General features: G+C 43.0%; 1 protein-coding gene across 1 annotated transcript in view; it reads left to right on the forward strand.

Moving 5' to 3' along the window:
* PPIL2 (peptidylprolyl isomerase like 2) overlaps window positions 1-14,780 on the forward strand; it is a 78,468-nt gene that overhangs the window by 54,480 nt on the left and 9,208 nt on the right. Inside the window, exons 15-16 of the mRNA XM_064522134.1 lie at window positions 5,930-6,047; window positions 8,582-8,638. Coding sequence (XP_064378204.1) covers window positions 5,930-6,047; window positions 8,582-8,638 — 175 coding nt within the window. The remainder of the gene's footprint in view (window positions 1-5,929; window positions 6,048-8,581; window positions 8,639-14,780) is intronic.

The raw sequence follows: 14,780 nt of genomic DNA on the forward strand, positions 1-14,780 counted from the left end.
TAAACTGCCAGAATTGTTTCTGTTAGAGCCTTTTATAGGAAAACTCCAGACAGAACAAACCTCCTTTGTTTCCTTCTCCACAGAGGACCTTCTGCTTTAACTGAAATTCACTTGCTTAGAGGTTCGAAGGGGTTTTAAATACCTTCTCCAAACTGATATGTGGATGGCACGTTAAGCCTGTATATATTTTTATTTTGTTATATCTATTTACTTATCCCTGTTCCTCAACCCAGGAGCCAGAATAGACTTGTTCAGAAATCTTGCCACCATTTGGTTTGTGTCATCTGACATTCATCGCCTGTTGAGCAGCAGGTGTCAGGTTTATGGTTGCACCACCCAAATGCTTCCGTGATCACCCGCTCCGTTACTAGCTAAGCCCAGGGCTGCTCGGCTGCTGGGTGGGTTTGGGCACGTTCGGTGCAGCATGACTGAAGGTTACATGTCATACATATATAGATTGCAACTATGCGCTCGGCTTAACAGGGATAAATGTGCTTTTGTTCTGGACTCATTTCACGAATGTAAAATGCCGAGCTGGTTATGCCGTTGTGTCCCCGTTGCGTCTCTGACTGTCATTAGTAATGCATGTGAAGGCCAGTGATTTCTGGTACTCAAGAGCTGACCTTGGGATGGGAGGAGGGTAGGAATTAGCACTACGGCATCCTGAAATTGAGATACCACACTAGGAAAAGAGTAAGGAGTGGAGTTTCCAGTAGCCCAGCATAGCTGGCAGACCTGTGTAGGTATACAATCTCAGGCTGATACTTACTTAGAGGACCAAACTAATTTTCTACAGCCTTGACCTTAATATTTCAGAAGAACACTGGGGGAGATTTTATTGTGCTGCAGCAGCTTATTTCTTTTCTTTAACAAAATAACCACCCATAGAGGCAGTATTTGGAGCAATCAGCTGAGTCATGGTCATTCTTTGTAATGATTAATTATTTGAAAATGAATTTTACATTTATGATGTATTTCTTTTCCTGCTGTTCATAACAAGTAAGTGGTTGAACATTGTGAGTAATTCTGTCTAGCTCATGCTAGTGCAAAGGGAACAGCTGCTCTGTATTTTCAGTGTTCCAAACAATAGAAGGAAATTTGCATGGAGGAAAAATAGGTTTAATATCATAAACCCTCTGTACAAAAAAAGGAGAACTATTCGTAGGACGTGACATTTCTAAAGCAGTGCAGGAATGTTTCAGGTATGCTCACCTGCAACCTGTTGGAAGCTTTTATGAATTGGCCCGTGTGTGCCTTTGTCCCTTAGTGAATCCCGGAGGGCACAAAGGAGGTGTTGTAAAAGCTGTAAAAGTCCAGGGCAGGCTACTACCGGTAGATGGGAGTTGCATTTTGGTTGGCACCTAGCAAAGGAAAGCACTTTCTTCCCTCCTCTGGACTCTCAATAGCAAAGGGACTGGACAGACTTGGTCAGTTCTGCAGTGTGTTTTCATAGCAAGAAGGGTTCCTAAGATGTACCCAGCTTCAGGGCCCCCCTTCGTGTGTTGGTTGGAGCTTAGCAGAGGGAGAAGGGCGAGACCCTTCCATCTAGCGGTGTGCTCCTTTTAAACTGCAGCCCCTCTGAAAATCCAGCCTGTGGTAGGCGGGATGGGATGTATAAAATTAATGTTCTTTAACCATCGGGTTAAAAGTACTCTGTCCTCTTATCTGGAAGGAGAGAAGTACTTACCTCTCCTCACCGGCTGAGCTAAGGCTTTCATATTTGCAAAGTGATTCAAGAATCTCACTTGGAAAGCTCTGTAGAAGTGTCAGATGTTATTATGTACTTCGTTGTTCCAAGGGACAAGAAGAAAATTGCAGAAAGTAAGCCGTCATTTTTATGAATCAGAGCCCTCCCACTTCCTTACCACTGCTTAGCAATTTTTATGCCAAAAAAAGGAAGGATTTTTTTAAATTCACAACTGTCATGAGTGATGATTCCCAGCCCACACCTGGCTTTTGGAATATTACATTTCTGAAGCCTGAGGTGCATCTCTCAGCTCCTGGCAAAAAAAATTGTAAAACTGTCTGAGATTTAAACAAAAAAAAATTACTTTCTGAAAAAATAATGGTTTTAGAAAGAATAAAGACTGCCAAAGAATAAGCTGTTTCAATTTGCAAGACAATCTGAAAATGTAGCTTTTTTTCTTTGTAGTTGCTAGTGTGTGATTGCTCCAGATGTCAGTTTAGATCTATCCACCTTTTTGCTATCAGCACGAGATGTGGATATGAGACTGAGTAACTAACCATGCTTCACCTACAGTATTGCCCCTCTGGATAGCCATTGAAATGATAAATACAGTCTTAATATTTCTGTGTGATGTGTGGTCTGTTTGATTTCACCTCTAATTGTGTGCAAGAATTAGGTAAACGTCTCTTAATATAAGAGAATTTTTTTTCACTGTGTTTTTAATGAAAATATGGGGAAGTGACCCTCAGCTGCCTTCAGCTTTGAATTTTAGGTATCTGGGAAGGTATGTGATTTTTATTTTGCAGGATTTTTCAAAAATTCTGTCCAGCTGCAGAAGGCTTTTAGAAGGCCGGTCTATTGCAGTGACCCATCCTGAATACGTTGCCAGCTTTGTGCAGAGGAGAGGCCCACATCTGCAGGGTTACAGGAGCGTGAGCTCCCTGTCGCACTCCCAGCACCAGTCCAGCAAGTGGTAGCGCCCACCTGGAGCCCTGCCTGCTGCCAACTGGACCCCTTTGATTTTAGCATAGGATCCTCCAGGAATTTTTTTACAGTATCTTTTATAAAAGGATCTCAGAAGCGTTTGCAAGTCCATTAGGCACACAGTTCCACCGTGACAGAAGATAACCTTATCTGGGAGTAAACTGAGAGGAAGGTGAAGTGACGGGCAGCGGTGCCAGCTGTGAACTTAAGACCCAGAGTCAGCTCTTATTTTCCATGAGCTTTGCTTGCCAGCTGGGTAAGTCAGCTTCGGGGTGAGGTTTTTGCATCATCTTAGCTCCGTAGATAGTGAGTGGCGACATGTGCTCTCCCAGAGGAAAATTTGGGGACTATAAGGAGCTTCTTCTCCTTGTGGGATATGCAGGGAGTATAAAATTAGAGAGCTAAAATAGACAGAGTGGCTATTCCTCCTCCTGCTCCTCCATTGTCTGTCTGCCTCAATTCTGCCTGCAGAAAACCAGGATGATGGCACATCCACACCTCCCAACAGGTTTGAGCATAAAGGCAGTAAAATCAGCTCGATCCTCCAGAGTGCCTCGTAATTACCATCAGTAGGTTTGGGGTGTGCGAATTAATTTCCCAAGTTTAAGCCGAGCTCTACTGGAGATAGCAAAATGCAGAAATAGGAAATTCCTATCCTGGGTGCTGCTGCGCGAGCGCTAGGCACTGCGCTGCCACGCCAGTGTACTAACAGGGGATCTGCACTTAATCTTCAGAGAGAAAGTGGTTCTGGTTTTCAGTAATTAAAAAAATACATACGTTTAACTTGCCATCTTTTAGCTTGCTGCATCTGGTCCTGCTTCAGGCAGATACTTGAGGCTTGGACCGATTCCAGAGATTAGCAGGGGCTTGTCACACAGTCCATTCCTGCTATTTGTAATTTAGGGAGAATACTTTTTTTTCTTTTCCTCTCTAAAACAACAAAAATAACAAAACCCCACATCGTGCCTGTGCTGTGGTCTCGGTGTCTCTGCAGTGTGTCCGGCTCCCCTTGCCGGGCAGCGCTGCCAGGCCTCCCGGGGCCGGCGGCTCCGTCCTCTCGAGGACATCTGGCCTCTGGGGCGAGCGCTGCCCCGGCCACGCTCTGCTCTTGCCTGCAGCCCTCGGGCAGACAGAATTAGCCTTGGAAACAGCTGTACGGCAGACAGAGGGAGCGAGCGCCCTGATCTAATGCTCTAACTATCTACTAAAATATTAGCGCTTACTTCCAGAGAACTGGAATGGACCAAAGTTACCCACCGTATGTATGAAATTAATTCTGACCCTCGGTGTATGATCTGAAACAAAATCGTGAGAAAACAAATATTGCCAGAGCTGAAGACCATAGCTCATTGCTCCTGTCCGCAAGCTCTTGAGTCTGGTTGCTTGTGCCAGAGTCCCTCTGTCATTCAAAATTTTTTACTTTGCCTTTGAATTATTTTTCTGACCAGCTAAGGCTTTGGGGTTGATTTCAGCCTCGTACAGCAGCTTGACAGTGCTGTAATTCCAGCATCTGCTGAGAGCCTATGAAGGGTGTAATGGGCTCGAGGGTTTGGTCACTCGCAGCCGTGCAGCGCCTCAGCTGGATGCGTTTCTGTCTGCATTCTATCTGCAAATGTCTAGGCAACAGCTACTCCTCTGGTTTAGGATTCATGGCAAATGCATCTGCCTTACAAATAATTAGAAGTTCTTTCAAAGAGATCCTTTGAAGTGAAATTATCTACTTTTAGGGAAATCTTTGACATAGCAAAGCTAACTGCAGCTCTGCCATGTCCCTTTCACCCAGTATATGGGTGAAATATATGGCAAGAGACTGTCATACAGAATCAAGCTGACGTAATTTATCTCATCTTAAAATATTCAATAGCCAAAGATTGCTGATGTAATTACTCCCTCTCTACTGATTACAGAAAATCCCTATAAGGTTTGTTCCCTTTAGCTGCCTCCCATCAAATTGCAGAGCAGGCAACATTCAACTCATTAATAGGTCTTTTGAATGTGATTAATTGGATTTTTAAGTGGGTCAGTTTCTTTTAAAATTTCTTGCTTATTGACTTCTGCTGGCATTTGCACCTCTCCACCTGTGATTATTCATTTTCATGGGATCATCTAAAACCCTTTTCTCATTTGATACATACTTGTGATTTTCCACGTAAGTTTTTATAGGAGCCCGTTTTATTCCTCTGTTTTATTTGCTGCTTGCCTGTGCAGCCATATCATCAAATTGCTTTTACGTATTACGTGTGCAAATAGCTGTTGAGCACTGCAGATCCTTTACTGACCTCCTGCTTTGCAAGCAATATAGCTACTCCAGACGGTTCCTGAGCCAGTTCTACAGATAGACCAGCCTTGTTGCCTGTTTGGGTAGTTTTGTTTGTTTTATTTTTAATACTATCCTAAGGTGAAATATTTTTCATGGTTTGTCAAACAAGATTATGGAGTTGACTGTAAAACTATGACTCATCTCAGCATTTTTTTTTCTTATTAAGAATGATCCTGGAGGAAAGTGAAAATGAAAATGTCAGATCTGACATAAATAATGTAAAAATGACAGCCAGGAAGAGAGGTCTCACAGACCCTCTTTCTATCCACAGCCATAGAAAAGAAATCAATCTTGGGAGACTGGGTCTGAGGCTGATGCAAAGTTTTATCAACCTTTTGTGCATTTAGCTCTGTACATCATCCAGGCATCTTTTCCAAAATATCTAATTTTTGACTTTTAATTTGGAGAAATGGATATTTTCTTTCATAGTTGTTTAGCTAGGAGTTAAGCATCTGAGCTTATAGTTCATATTCTTAGCTAATTCTATGAACAAGTTTCATCTCCCTGGTATTTTACTTCTGGAAGCAATGCTATATCCAGAGTGTAACTAAACTGGTAAATTTTTGCTCTTTGTTTTGTCAGGAAGCCACCTTTAAAGATGTAATGTCTCTGTCTCTCTCAAAAAAAAGTATGACAGACCAGCAATAAAAAATTAAATCCTTGCCAGTTTTTCAGCACGCGGTATATAATGCTGTTGATAAGTCTCATCTGCCGCGCTCGATAGCAGTGTGGGGACACAGAATTGTATTGCCAGTTGCAAACACAGATTTCAAGGGCATGCTCACCTATTAGCTTAGCAATAGAAATGGAGTAAGGATATATCAGACATAGCAGTCCGAAGCCCCAGAAACCTTGCGTTTAATAGCAGTGTCCATTATAAAATGTAGTAGGAAAGTAATGGAAACAAACATTTCTACTATCATCTTTTCTCTTTTAAGGAGGAGAGTCTTACTGGGGAAAACCTTTTAAAGATGAATTCAAGCCCAACTTGTCCCATACAGGACGTGGTGTTCTCAGCATGGCCAATTCAGGACCTAACACAAACAAGTCGCAGTTGTAAGTAGTCACTTGCTTTTTGTGTCTTACCGTTTCCCTCTAGACATGGTGTCTTATGCTGTTAAGAAAAAAATGACATTTTATGAGCTACTCTTTAAAGTTCAGTCAAGTGAAATACTCTGTCAAGTGCTGCATATTGAAATCTGCGTAGCTGCAGCTGCTCTTTCCCACTCTAGGAGCAACATGAAGTATGTCAAGAAGACCTGTATGTTTATCACATCATCATTAACTTGTCTTTTCTGTTTTTGTAATTTGTAGCTTTTTCCTTTTCTCAGTGTCTCCCTGCTGTTATTCTCATGAAATTATTACACCTATCCACTCTGTTTAAATTTAGCCATATGTTGAAATTTTTAAAAACCCTGATGAAATAAAACATGTACTCTCTACAGATGTTACTTCTTTTAGTTACCCATTTTTAAATAAATAAGAAGAGTTCTAGACTGTTCAAAGTGTAGAATCTCAGTGACAGAGTGCAGAATCTGAGATTGAAAATAACTTATTTTTCTGTGTACTAGAGCAGAATAAGGACTCAAACGAGAAAAAATAACAAGCAGAACAACAAATGAAATGTTAAAATATTCTAGTAGTAATCGTCTACTTTATGCATAACGTTAATGCAGACATTTGCCTGCAGTCTTTTTTAAATGTTCTGTGTCACTTGAAGCATTTATTGGTTGCTTTCTAATTACTGAAATAGAAAAAGGTTAACCTGTATTGGTAGCCCTAGGAGAGAGTCTGGGTGGGTAGCACACAGTGCTGCATGTCGGGACTGGGGAGCGAGGGAGGGGATTCTGGGTTGGTCCTCCAAGGTGCTGAGATTTATTATAGCTTGGAAATCATGCAGTGGTGTGACTAACTTTAATTAAACACAAGAGTGCTAGTCTAAGGGTCTTTAATAGGCTTACTCACATGCTTAAGGCTAAACACGTGTTGGGCAGTGTGCAGGATTGAGGTGTTGTGGAGCTTATTTTAGGTTTGAATTTTATTGCAAGAACTCAGGTGCTAAGTTAGGGGAGAGCAGAGGCTTCAAAAAAAGGATCCAGGAAGCAGAAGTTAGAGAGACTGTTCAGGAGTGAGGTGCTGTATTCAGTTGCATCATCTGCCATCGCAGATGTGATCACCTATCTCCCTAGAGTTTGTAAATGAATGTGAAATTCCTTTATATGCGAAGACCTTGATAGACTCCAGCTGCCCATATTTATAAAACTTTCTAGGCAATCTTTGAAAACTGTTGTGACCTTAGGAACCAGGTGAAGAGCTCTCCGGGTAGGCGATAGTCACCGCAATGCAGCAAATGCATTGCGTTCTGCAAATGCACAACGAGGTGGCTTCACTGTGTAAAGTTAATGCAACGCAAGTACGTGCAAGTGGCACTAACCAGAGCTGGAGTGATGCTCAAGACTTCTCCCCCAGGATCAGCGGGATTATGTTAATCCCATTAGCCTAATTTTATTTTGACTGCTCTGATGGCTCATTTTTTTTTATTACAATATTGCCTAATCGATCACCTGATAATCTAAATACTGGATATCTGGGAATAAACTGGTGCACCGAGCATGTGCACAAGGCTAAGATTTAACGCATACCCTGTGTAGGAGTTCGTATTCTCCATGGCGTCTCAAAGCTTTTCCTAGGGCAAGCTATGTCTTCATAGATTGTCTGGCAGATTGCAGCCCCTCCTATTTGCAATCATATAACTTCCCGAGGCAGTTGCTTATATGGAAAAGTGCTTCTGGAATGTTTATATATTTTTAGCTGTCTCTAATGTAGCGTAACAGATGGAGACAGGGAGGAGAGCCAGCACCGCCCGTCCAGCCAACACAGACCATCGCGGTCTGCAGACCGCAGTGTGGAAACCTCTGTCTCATACTCTTGCAGTCCAAGTCTTCCAAAGAAGTCTTAAGCTTTAGAGAAGAGTTTTAGTAGTGAGGGTTGTTTTGGATTTGGTATTTTAGTTCCCATGTGTAGGTTTAAAAATAGAACCAGAATCTATTAAAAGTCCAAGTTTCTCTTTTTTTTTTTTTTTTCCCTGCTTCTAACACTTTTAAATTTTCTTCAATCATGTTTGTTACCGAAGCACAAATTTGCTGGATCCAGAGAGAAATGTATTATGGGCAGGCCAATTTATTGGAAACAAAATGCAGAAAGTAAATATCCTAAAAAATAAAGTTTACACTGGCAGGTGGTTATTGTGTTATATAACTGTATTTGCTGGATACAAAATCCCAGTCACGTACGAGAGATGTACTTCACAAGCGGGAACCAGGTCCTACTGCCCTGCAGTGAGCAGCAGTACTATTTGCAGTGCTGTTGAAGGATGTTAGTAAGTTGTAAGAATGGGAAGTCCAAACTCCAGAAATCCGAGATGAAATCCATGAAACAGAGTTGCCGAGAGCTGCTTGGTCCGCGGGACTCCCGGAGGGGAGAGGAGCCTGTCTCCTCGCAGGGGGCTGCTCTCTGTTTCTCAGGCTAGCTCGCCACAGCTGAGCCTTGAGCAGGTAACATGCTAACTGTTATGTCTCTCTTCCTTCCAGCTTTATCACCTTCCGCTCCTGCGCGTATCTGGACAAGAAGCATACGGTGTTTGGAAGGTAAGTGAGAGGGGTCATCTTGAACAGCAGTCCAGCAGCCGTGCTGCCTGGCGGGTCTGAAGCCTGGAGAACAATCTGGTGACTTCTGCAGTTGAACTGGAGCAAAATCCCAGCTCACAACCAGTTCTCTTGGTCAGGAGTACATGGCCAGTACCAGTTGTCAGACTCTGCTTTTTGTCTCTTTCCATCCTCGCACCTCTGTAAAGTGCCTTATTATTAACAGTTTCCCTTCTGTGTATGGCTCTCTGGGGAGTCAGAAACAAAGTAATCAGCATCCTGTAACCAGTCATCTTAATATTTGTGCACACTAATTGCTGAGACACAAAAGATTACCTCTTCAACACTGCTTTCATCCTTTTAGGACCTGTCAACACTGCTTTCATCCTTTTAGGACCTGTCAACCAGTGAGTCAGTCATGACCGGGCTGCTCTTCATCATGGGGTAGAGCATTGAGCTTTTGCATAGGTGAAGTCTTTTGGCCCCTTTGATTCTTTATCCCTGACTTTTATCGTTAGTGCGTGTGTGTGCGTGTATGTATGTATGTGTATATCTACATACACACACAAAAATGTTAGCAATGCCAAGACAGTAAGGGAACTTAAAATCATCCTTTATAGCAACTGCTGCAGTACTCCCAAAAGGCTTTTCTGCACAAGCCCTCACATGATACAGATCAAGGTATATATTACAGAATATATTACAAAATCTTTATATTACAGAGAGAAGAATGTACTTGTTTGCTCTTTGCTCCTCCTGCTGCAGGTACCCATCCTGATTATAGTATTTACTAAGCAGTGCATAGCTGTTCTAACAAAAGCCTCGGTGTGGTGACAGGACGGGGAGTTTTACTAGCCTGCTTCATTGGTGCTTCCCAAGGATTTTACAATCGTTTTTAAATGATTTTTTTTAATTTCCCTAATTTTATCCATTTGAAAAGCAGCAATTGAAAATAAGTGCATATGCTATTTACTTTGATTGGGTGTTACACAATAGGGCTGTACAATGAAAGTTTTGTATTTAATCCATCTGTTCTGCCTGCAAGTTCTTGAGGCAGGAGTTGGCTTCATTTTAAACAACTGTAGTAGTGCCGTTAGCTCCAATACTGATTCTACAGTAATTACTCCCTTTCGGTTATATTTCTTTTTCCTTTCTCGAGTCTGTCCTAGCAAAATTTAAAGTTCCTTTGTCATTTGGTGAAAGCAGATAAATAAAGCACATTCTAATACTGAAAGCTGAGAGCAAGTATATTCTTGCAGGAGTTATGTTACCGGTATCTTAAGACTTGTCTTCATTGCAATTTCACTCAAGCTACAACTCGAGTCTCCTTGCAAAAATCCCATTAAATCTAATATGGTAATGCTGTTAACCTGAGCTTGCCACCTCATCAGCTAGTATTTGGGTTAAGACAGCTCAGCTGAAAATGTGATGGTTCCTCAGTTCTGGAGGCAGCCTGGCTTCACTGGACCTCCCGCAGTCCGACCGTGCACTGTTTCCCAAGGGTGCCCCAGCTCTACCATAGTTCACCGAGAAAGTGTGGAGAGCAGCAGAGCTTCCTGCCGTGCAGGGAACCTGCTCCCAGAAACCGTCGTGCCGTGCAGGACATCTCAAGCACCTTACGAGCAAAATAGCTCAAATGATGTTTCACACTGTACAGTGCCAGTTAGAGAGGAGTACTTGAGTATAGGTTACTCTGGTTAACTGTAGAGCAAAGATTTATCCAGTGGCAGTTTCAGCAAAGACTGCTTTCCTTCTTGGATTATCCTTGCCACTACAGAAACCGGAATTTGGTTGCCATAAAGAATTGGTGCTGCTTTCAGAGAACATTTCAGTGGAAATGTTCTTAGTTAAAATGCAAAGGAGAACCTCATAAAAGTTGTTGTCTTAGAACCATGTTTGGCTCCCTATGTGAAAATTAACATCTTCATCTGAATGTAGACCGAACGAATTTTACGCTGGACTCTCTTGCCTGTAAAAGGGTTAATTCAAAGAATGTTAAAAATGAATATGCCAGGATAGGTGCATTCCTGTTTTCCCATACCGATCTACAAATTGAATACCTGAATAATTGAATTTACCTCCAGATTTAATATAGAAGCTCAATGTATGCAGATCTCAAGATTTGTATTCTGCAATGAAAATCCTGTAGCTGTTTTTACCTGTATTTGTTTTTTATAGGCCATAAAAGCCAAAAGACTCAAGAGATTATATCTTTAGTGAAACTCCAGCTTCAGTTTGCTATTTTAGATCCTGGGTGTTTCCAGGATTTGGTGCCTGTATCTGATCTTAGACTGTATAGTACAATAATATCTGGGAAGCATATCTAGGAATAATATCTAGGGTTAAGAATAGAATGAACCCGTGAAATCAGAATTTTTTGTTTCCATGAATGTTAAATTGGATTGTCTTAACTGGATGATTACTGGCCTGTTGTGACTTTCACATAGACCTGAGGATTGCTTTTTTCGGTTAATATAAAAGCTGAATCCTCTCTATGAGCTCAGCTCTGCCCTCAGCTATTTCTGTGCAGCTCTGGTTCATGTTAGTGCATTTCACTTATGTGTCTTAGCAGTATTTGACCTGTTTGTAATCTTTACATAACTTTTCAGAGGCTTTTCATACTTTCGAGAAGAACAGAAAAAGGGCAAAAGAGCAGCCATTGTCCCCCTATCCACCCCCTTTTTTTTTTTTTTTTTTTTTTTTTTTTTTTTTTTGTGTGTGTGGTCCCCTGTGGGATAAGACATTGAAAAGTTCCTTCTGTCAAGAGCTGCATTTTATTCGTGTCCCCGCTGGTTTGAAATGTAGCTTTTGAACAGTGGTTGTTATTAGGAGCTGGACGTTTGGCTGTTAAGTGTGTTTGCAAACCGCCCCAGCTGATGGCAGTGGGCCTGGGAAGAGGCGGCACGTGTCTGGCTTTCTGGAGGGGGATTTTTAAGCCTCAGGAGAAGCCGTGAGCTGCGGGATGGGGCGGGAATCGTGTCGTGTGCTGCCCACCATGGCAATAATGCTGATAGACGTTACTGAAACCAAAGGAGATAATTTGGGCATGGAAAGGGAGCAAAGAGTAAGGCAGCGAGTGAGAAGAGAATGCCTTCCCGCGGAGACGCTGCGTGGCTTTCCTGCTGCAGCGGAGCTGCCCTGATTACCTTAGTAATTACCATTTCTAGTAATTACCATTTCTCCTGACTTAGAGAGTGCTGTAATTACCTTGAAAACTAACTGGTGGCTTTTGTTGGGTTCTAGCTGCCTAGTAAGAGGTTTAATTTAGAAACCCAAACAATGTAAACCAACCAACGGGTCCTTGCTCTGCACAGAGTGGATGAAACCATGTCCAAGCGGGTGCTGCACGGGGAAGGTCCTGCCCGCTGCTCTTCCGTGCTGCCGCGCCAGCGTGGGCCCTCCTGTACGTGCAGCAGCTGAGAGCTCAACTGCTGCGTGAGCTGCAGGGACGGTACAGCCAAAAACGCCAGTTTAGGCTGAGATTACTGTCTGTCACTGGCATGCTTTATGAAATTTAGATGCAAGCACATCCTGTCTGTGTTTTTATTATGTTTTCTATTACGCCAGTGGCTCATAGCGCCTGTGGATCAGAGATATAGTACATTCGTCCCTTTAAAGGTGGAAACAAAGATAATTTCTGTCACAGAAAGCTGACCGTATGAGTAGAGAAGAGCCTACATGCAGAAACAGGGAAGTTACGGTAGTGACCTCTTTCAGCCTCCCTTTCACCTAACAGCTGGCACTTTCTTGAGAATCAAGGAAAAAGAAAGCTGTGGGAAAAACGAAATGGCTTTATGGATGCTTTGGGGGATGTTTAAAATCATTGTGGAAGGCAATGGATCAGCAGGAAGGCAGAAATGATCTCTCCGAGAGTTGTGGGTGAGAGCTGGGACAAGGGGGGCCTGGTGGGCCCGCGAGCGGAGGCAGCTGGCAGGTGTGTGGTGTGGTGGAAGCGGGCAAGAGGGAGCGGCGAGCCGAGTGGCGTGGGCAGAGCGACAGGGCTGGGAGCGGTCGGCACAGCAGCTCGGTGCGTCTATAAGAGCAGCGCTTGGGTTTGCCGAGGTCTGAGAAAGGGATGTGGTGACGGAGACAGGAGACGAGTGTTCGGAGGACAGTTTTCCGTTTGTATGCAGCTGCTTGTGTCTGTCTCACACAGGTCTCTAACTGCCTGGAGATTTCTGCCGCTCGTTCCTCAGCGCGGATGTTCCCAGGAGGAATGAACAGGGAGGTCTGGGAAACCTCAGACTTGGTCGAAGCGGAGGCATGTGCCTGTAGCTGACATGCTTCTCATTTGCTCCCGCCTCCCCCTGCCAGATGCTTTTGTGGGAGCCAGTTGTCTTTCCTGGGATAAACATCGTTCTGTATTAAACAGGCCTCAGCCTCTGTTTGAGGTTCTGTGCCGCCGGCCTGTAGAGCGGAGCAATAAAAGTAACGGTTGTCCTTTAAAGTGATTAGCTGCTTCTAACTACCGCCATGCATTATTCAGCTGTCTAGGTAGAGTTTAATAATGCATGGTGTCTGTTTCCCTTTGTAGCGTTTGCTGTATGGTTTGAACTGGTGAAACCTCACTGCCTCCTAAGCTGGGAGACTCAGGGTTTTGTTGCTCTCTTGCTTTGGTACATCTGAAGAACAGAGAAATTGTATGACAGGGAAGGAGGAGCTGATTTTATTGTTGAATCTGTTTAGGGAGCCTGACGTAATTTTGCACTGCAGAGCCTGGTCCCCAGGCACCAGGACAGGAGCGAAGAGCGAGGGGGGAAGTCAGAGGCCCCTACGCGGACCCCGCCGCGGTGGTGTGCTGCAGCCCGCGGGCGCTGCGCTGTCGGAGCTGGGCTAGTGGCCGTAGCGTTTTTCAAGATAATTGTATGATTTCTGAAGAGGAACCCTGTGCCAAAGCAGAGAAATCATTATGTGCCAAGTTCATTTGTTGAGTCTAGTTTCAAAACACTGTTTTTCCAAGTTGTTCTGTTTTTTCAGTGGCCATTGTTACTTATCTCACCTTCTAGATTAAGCCCTTATGAGATACTGAGATGTTTTGACTGCATCCTTGTTGCAGGTCCGAAATGTTTGCTGTGTTTCAGATGGGGTGTATTCATAGAAATAGATTGTACTAAGTGAATGTATGTGTTTGTGCATGTTTACATATTGATCTGTGTGTGTGTGTGTGTGTGTGTGTGTGTGTGTGTGTGTGTGTGTATAAATACATGTACTCTTTTTATAAAAGTAAGCTTGAGGGCAGAATGTATTTACAAAACAAAGTTTCCTTCTGGTTTCTGTTTCTAGTTTAAAGCTTTTTTTTTTCAAAAAGTCCAGACATTGTTCTTGTATTGTCTGCTAGCCAGGAAACTCTATCACCTTGGACTACTGCCATGGCCAGCATTGCATAAGGCTTAATTCTTATAATTCTTCTAAACAAAAGCATGAGAAATAGGAAGTCCATGTGTGAATGTCTGCGAGACTTCTAGGGAGCCACAGTTTTCTTTGGGGAACAGCACTAACTAATGTGGCAGTGAAAATTTGCTTGGCATGTTGCAAATGAATAGAGCTCCCCCAGATATTTCACTTAAGGTTCATGCAAAGCTATTGGCAGTGTTTACGAGACAAGGTTACTAGTTTGCATAAAGGAGCCATAACAGGAAGTAAGATTTTTAAATAACATCTGTAAATTTGAGATGTAAAGATTTCCAGTGCTACTCAGCCCAGTTTTCAGGAAAACAGAATTGCACAAGTAACGGTCAGTTTGTGCTTTTGTTAGTATGCTAACACAAAAAACTGAATGTACCTACCTCGTCATCCATGCTTAAGTGTAATGCAACATTTATCAAGCTCCACTAAAAATATAACAAGCTGTCTCAGGGAGGCTGAGCTAAATATATAGTTGAGATCATCGTTTCTCTGTTCAACATCTACTGGAAGCAAACAGCAAACCCGTTTCAGGAATTCTCCCAATATAAATGGTGTCTTGAAGGTACCTTCCTTCTCATTGCAGGTTGTCACCTGAACATCTGCTTAAACCTCACCAAAGCTTACTTGCTCGATTTAAAACAAAGCGTGAATGACGCCTTACAAAATGAGTAGTGGTGCCTGTGCAGGCCTGAAACAGTGGAAGAGGTTAAACTTGCTTCTGCCCTTCTCCCCGCCTTCT

The sequence above is a fragment of the Dromaius novaehollandiae genome, chromosome 17, assembly GCF_036370855.1.
Source record: "Dromaius novaehollandiae isolate bDroNov1 chromosome 17, bDroNov1.hap1, whole genome shotgun sequence".
NCBI lineage: Eukaryota > Metazoa > Chordata > Aves > Casuariiformes > Dromaiidae > Dromaius > Dromaius novaehollandiae.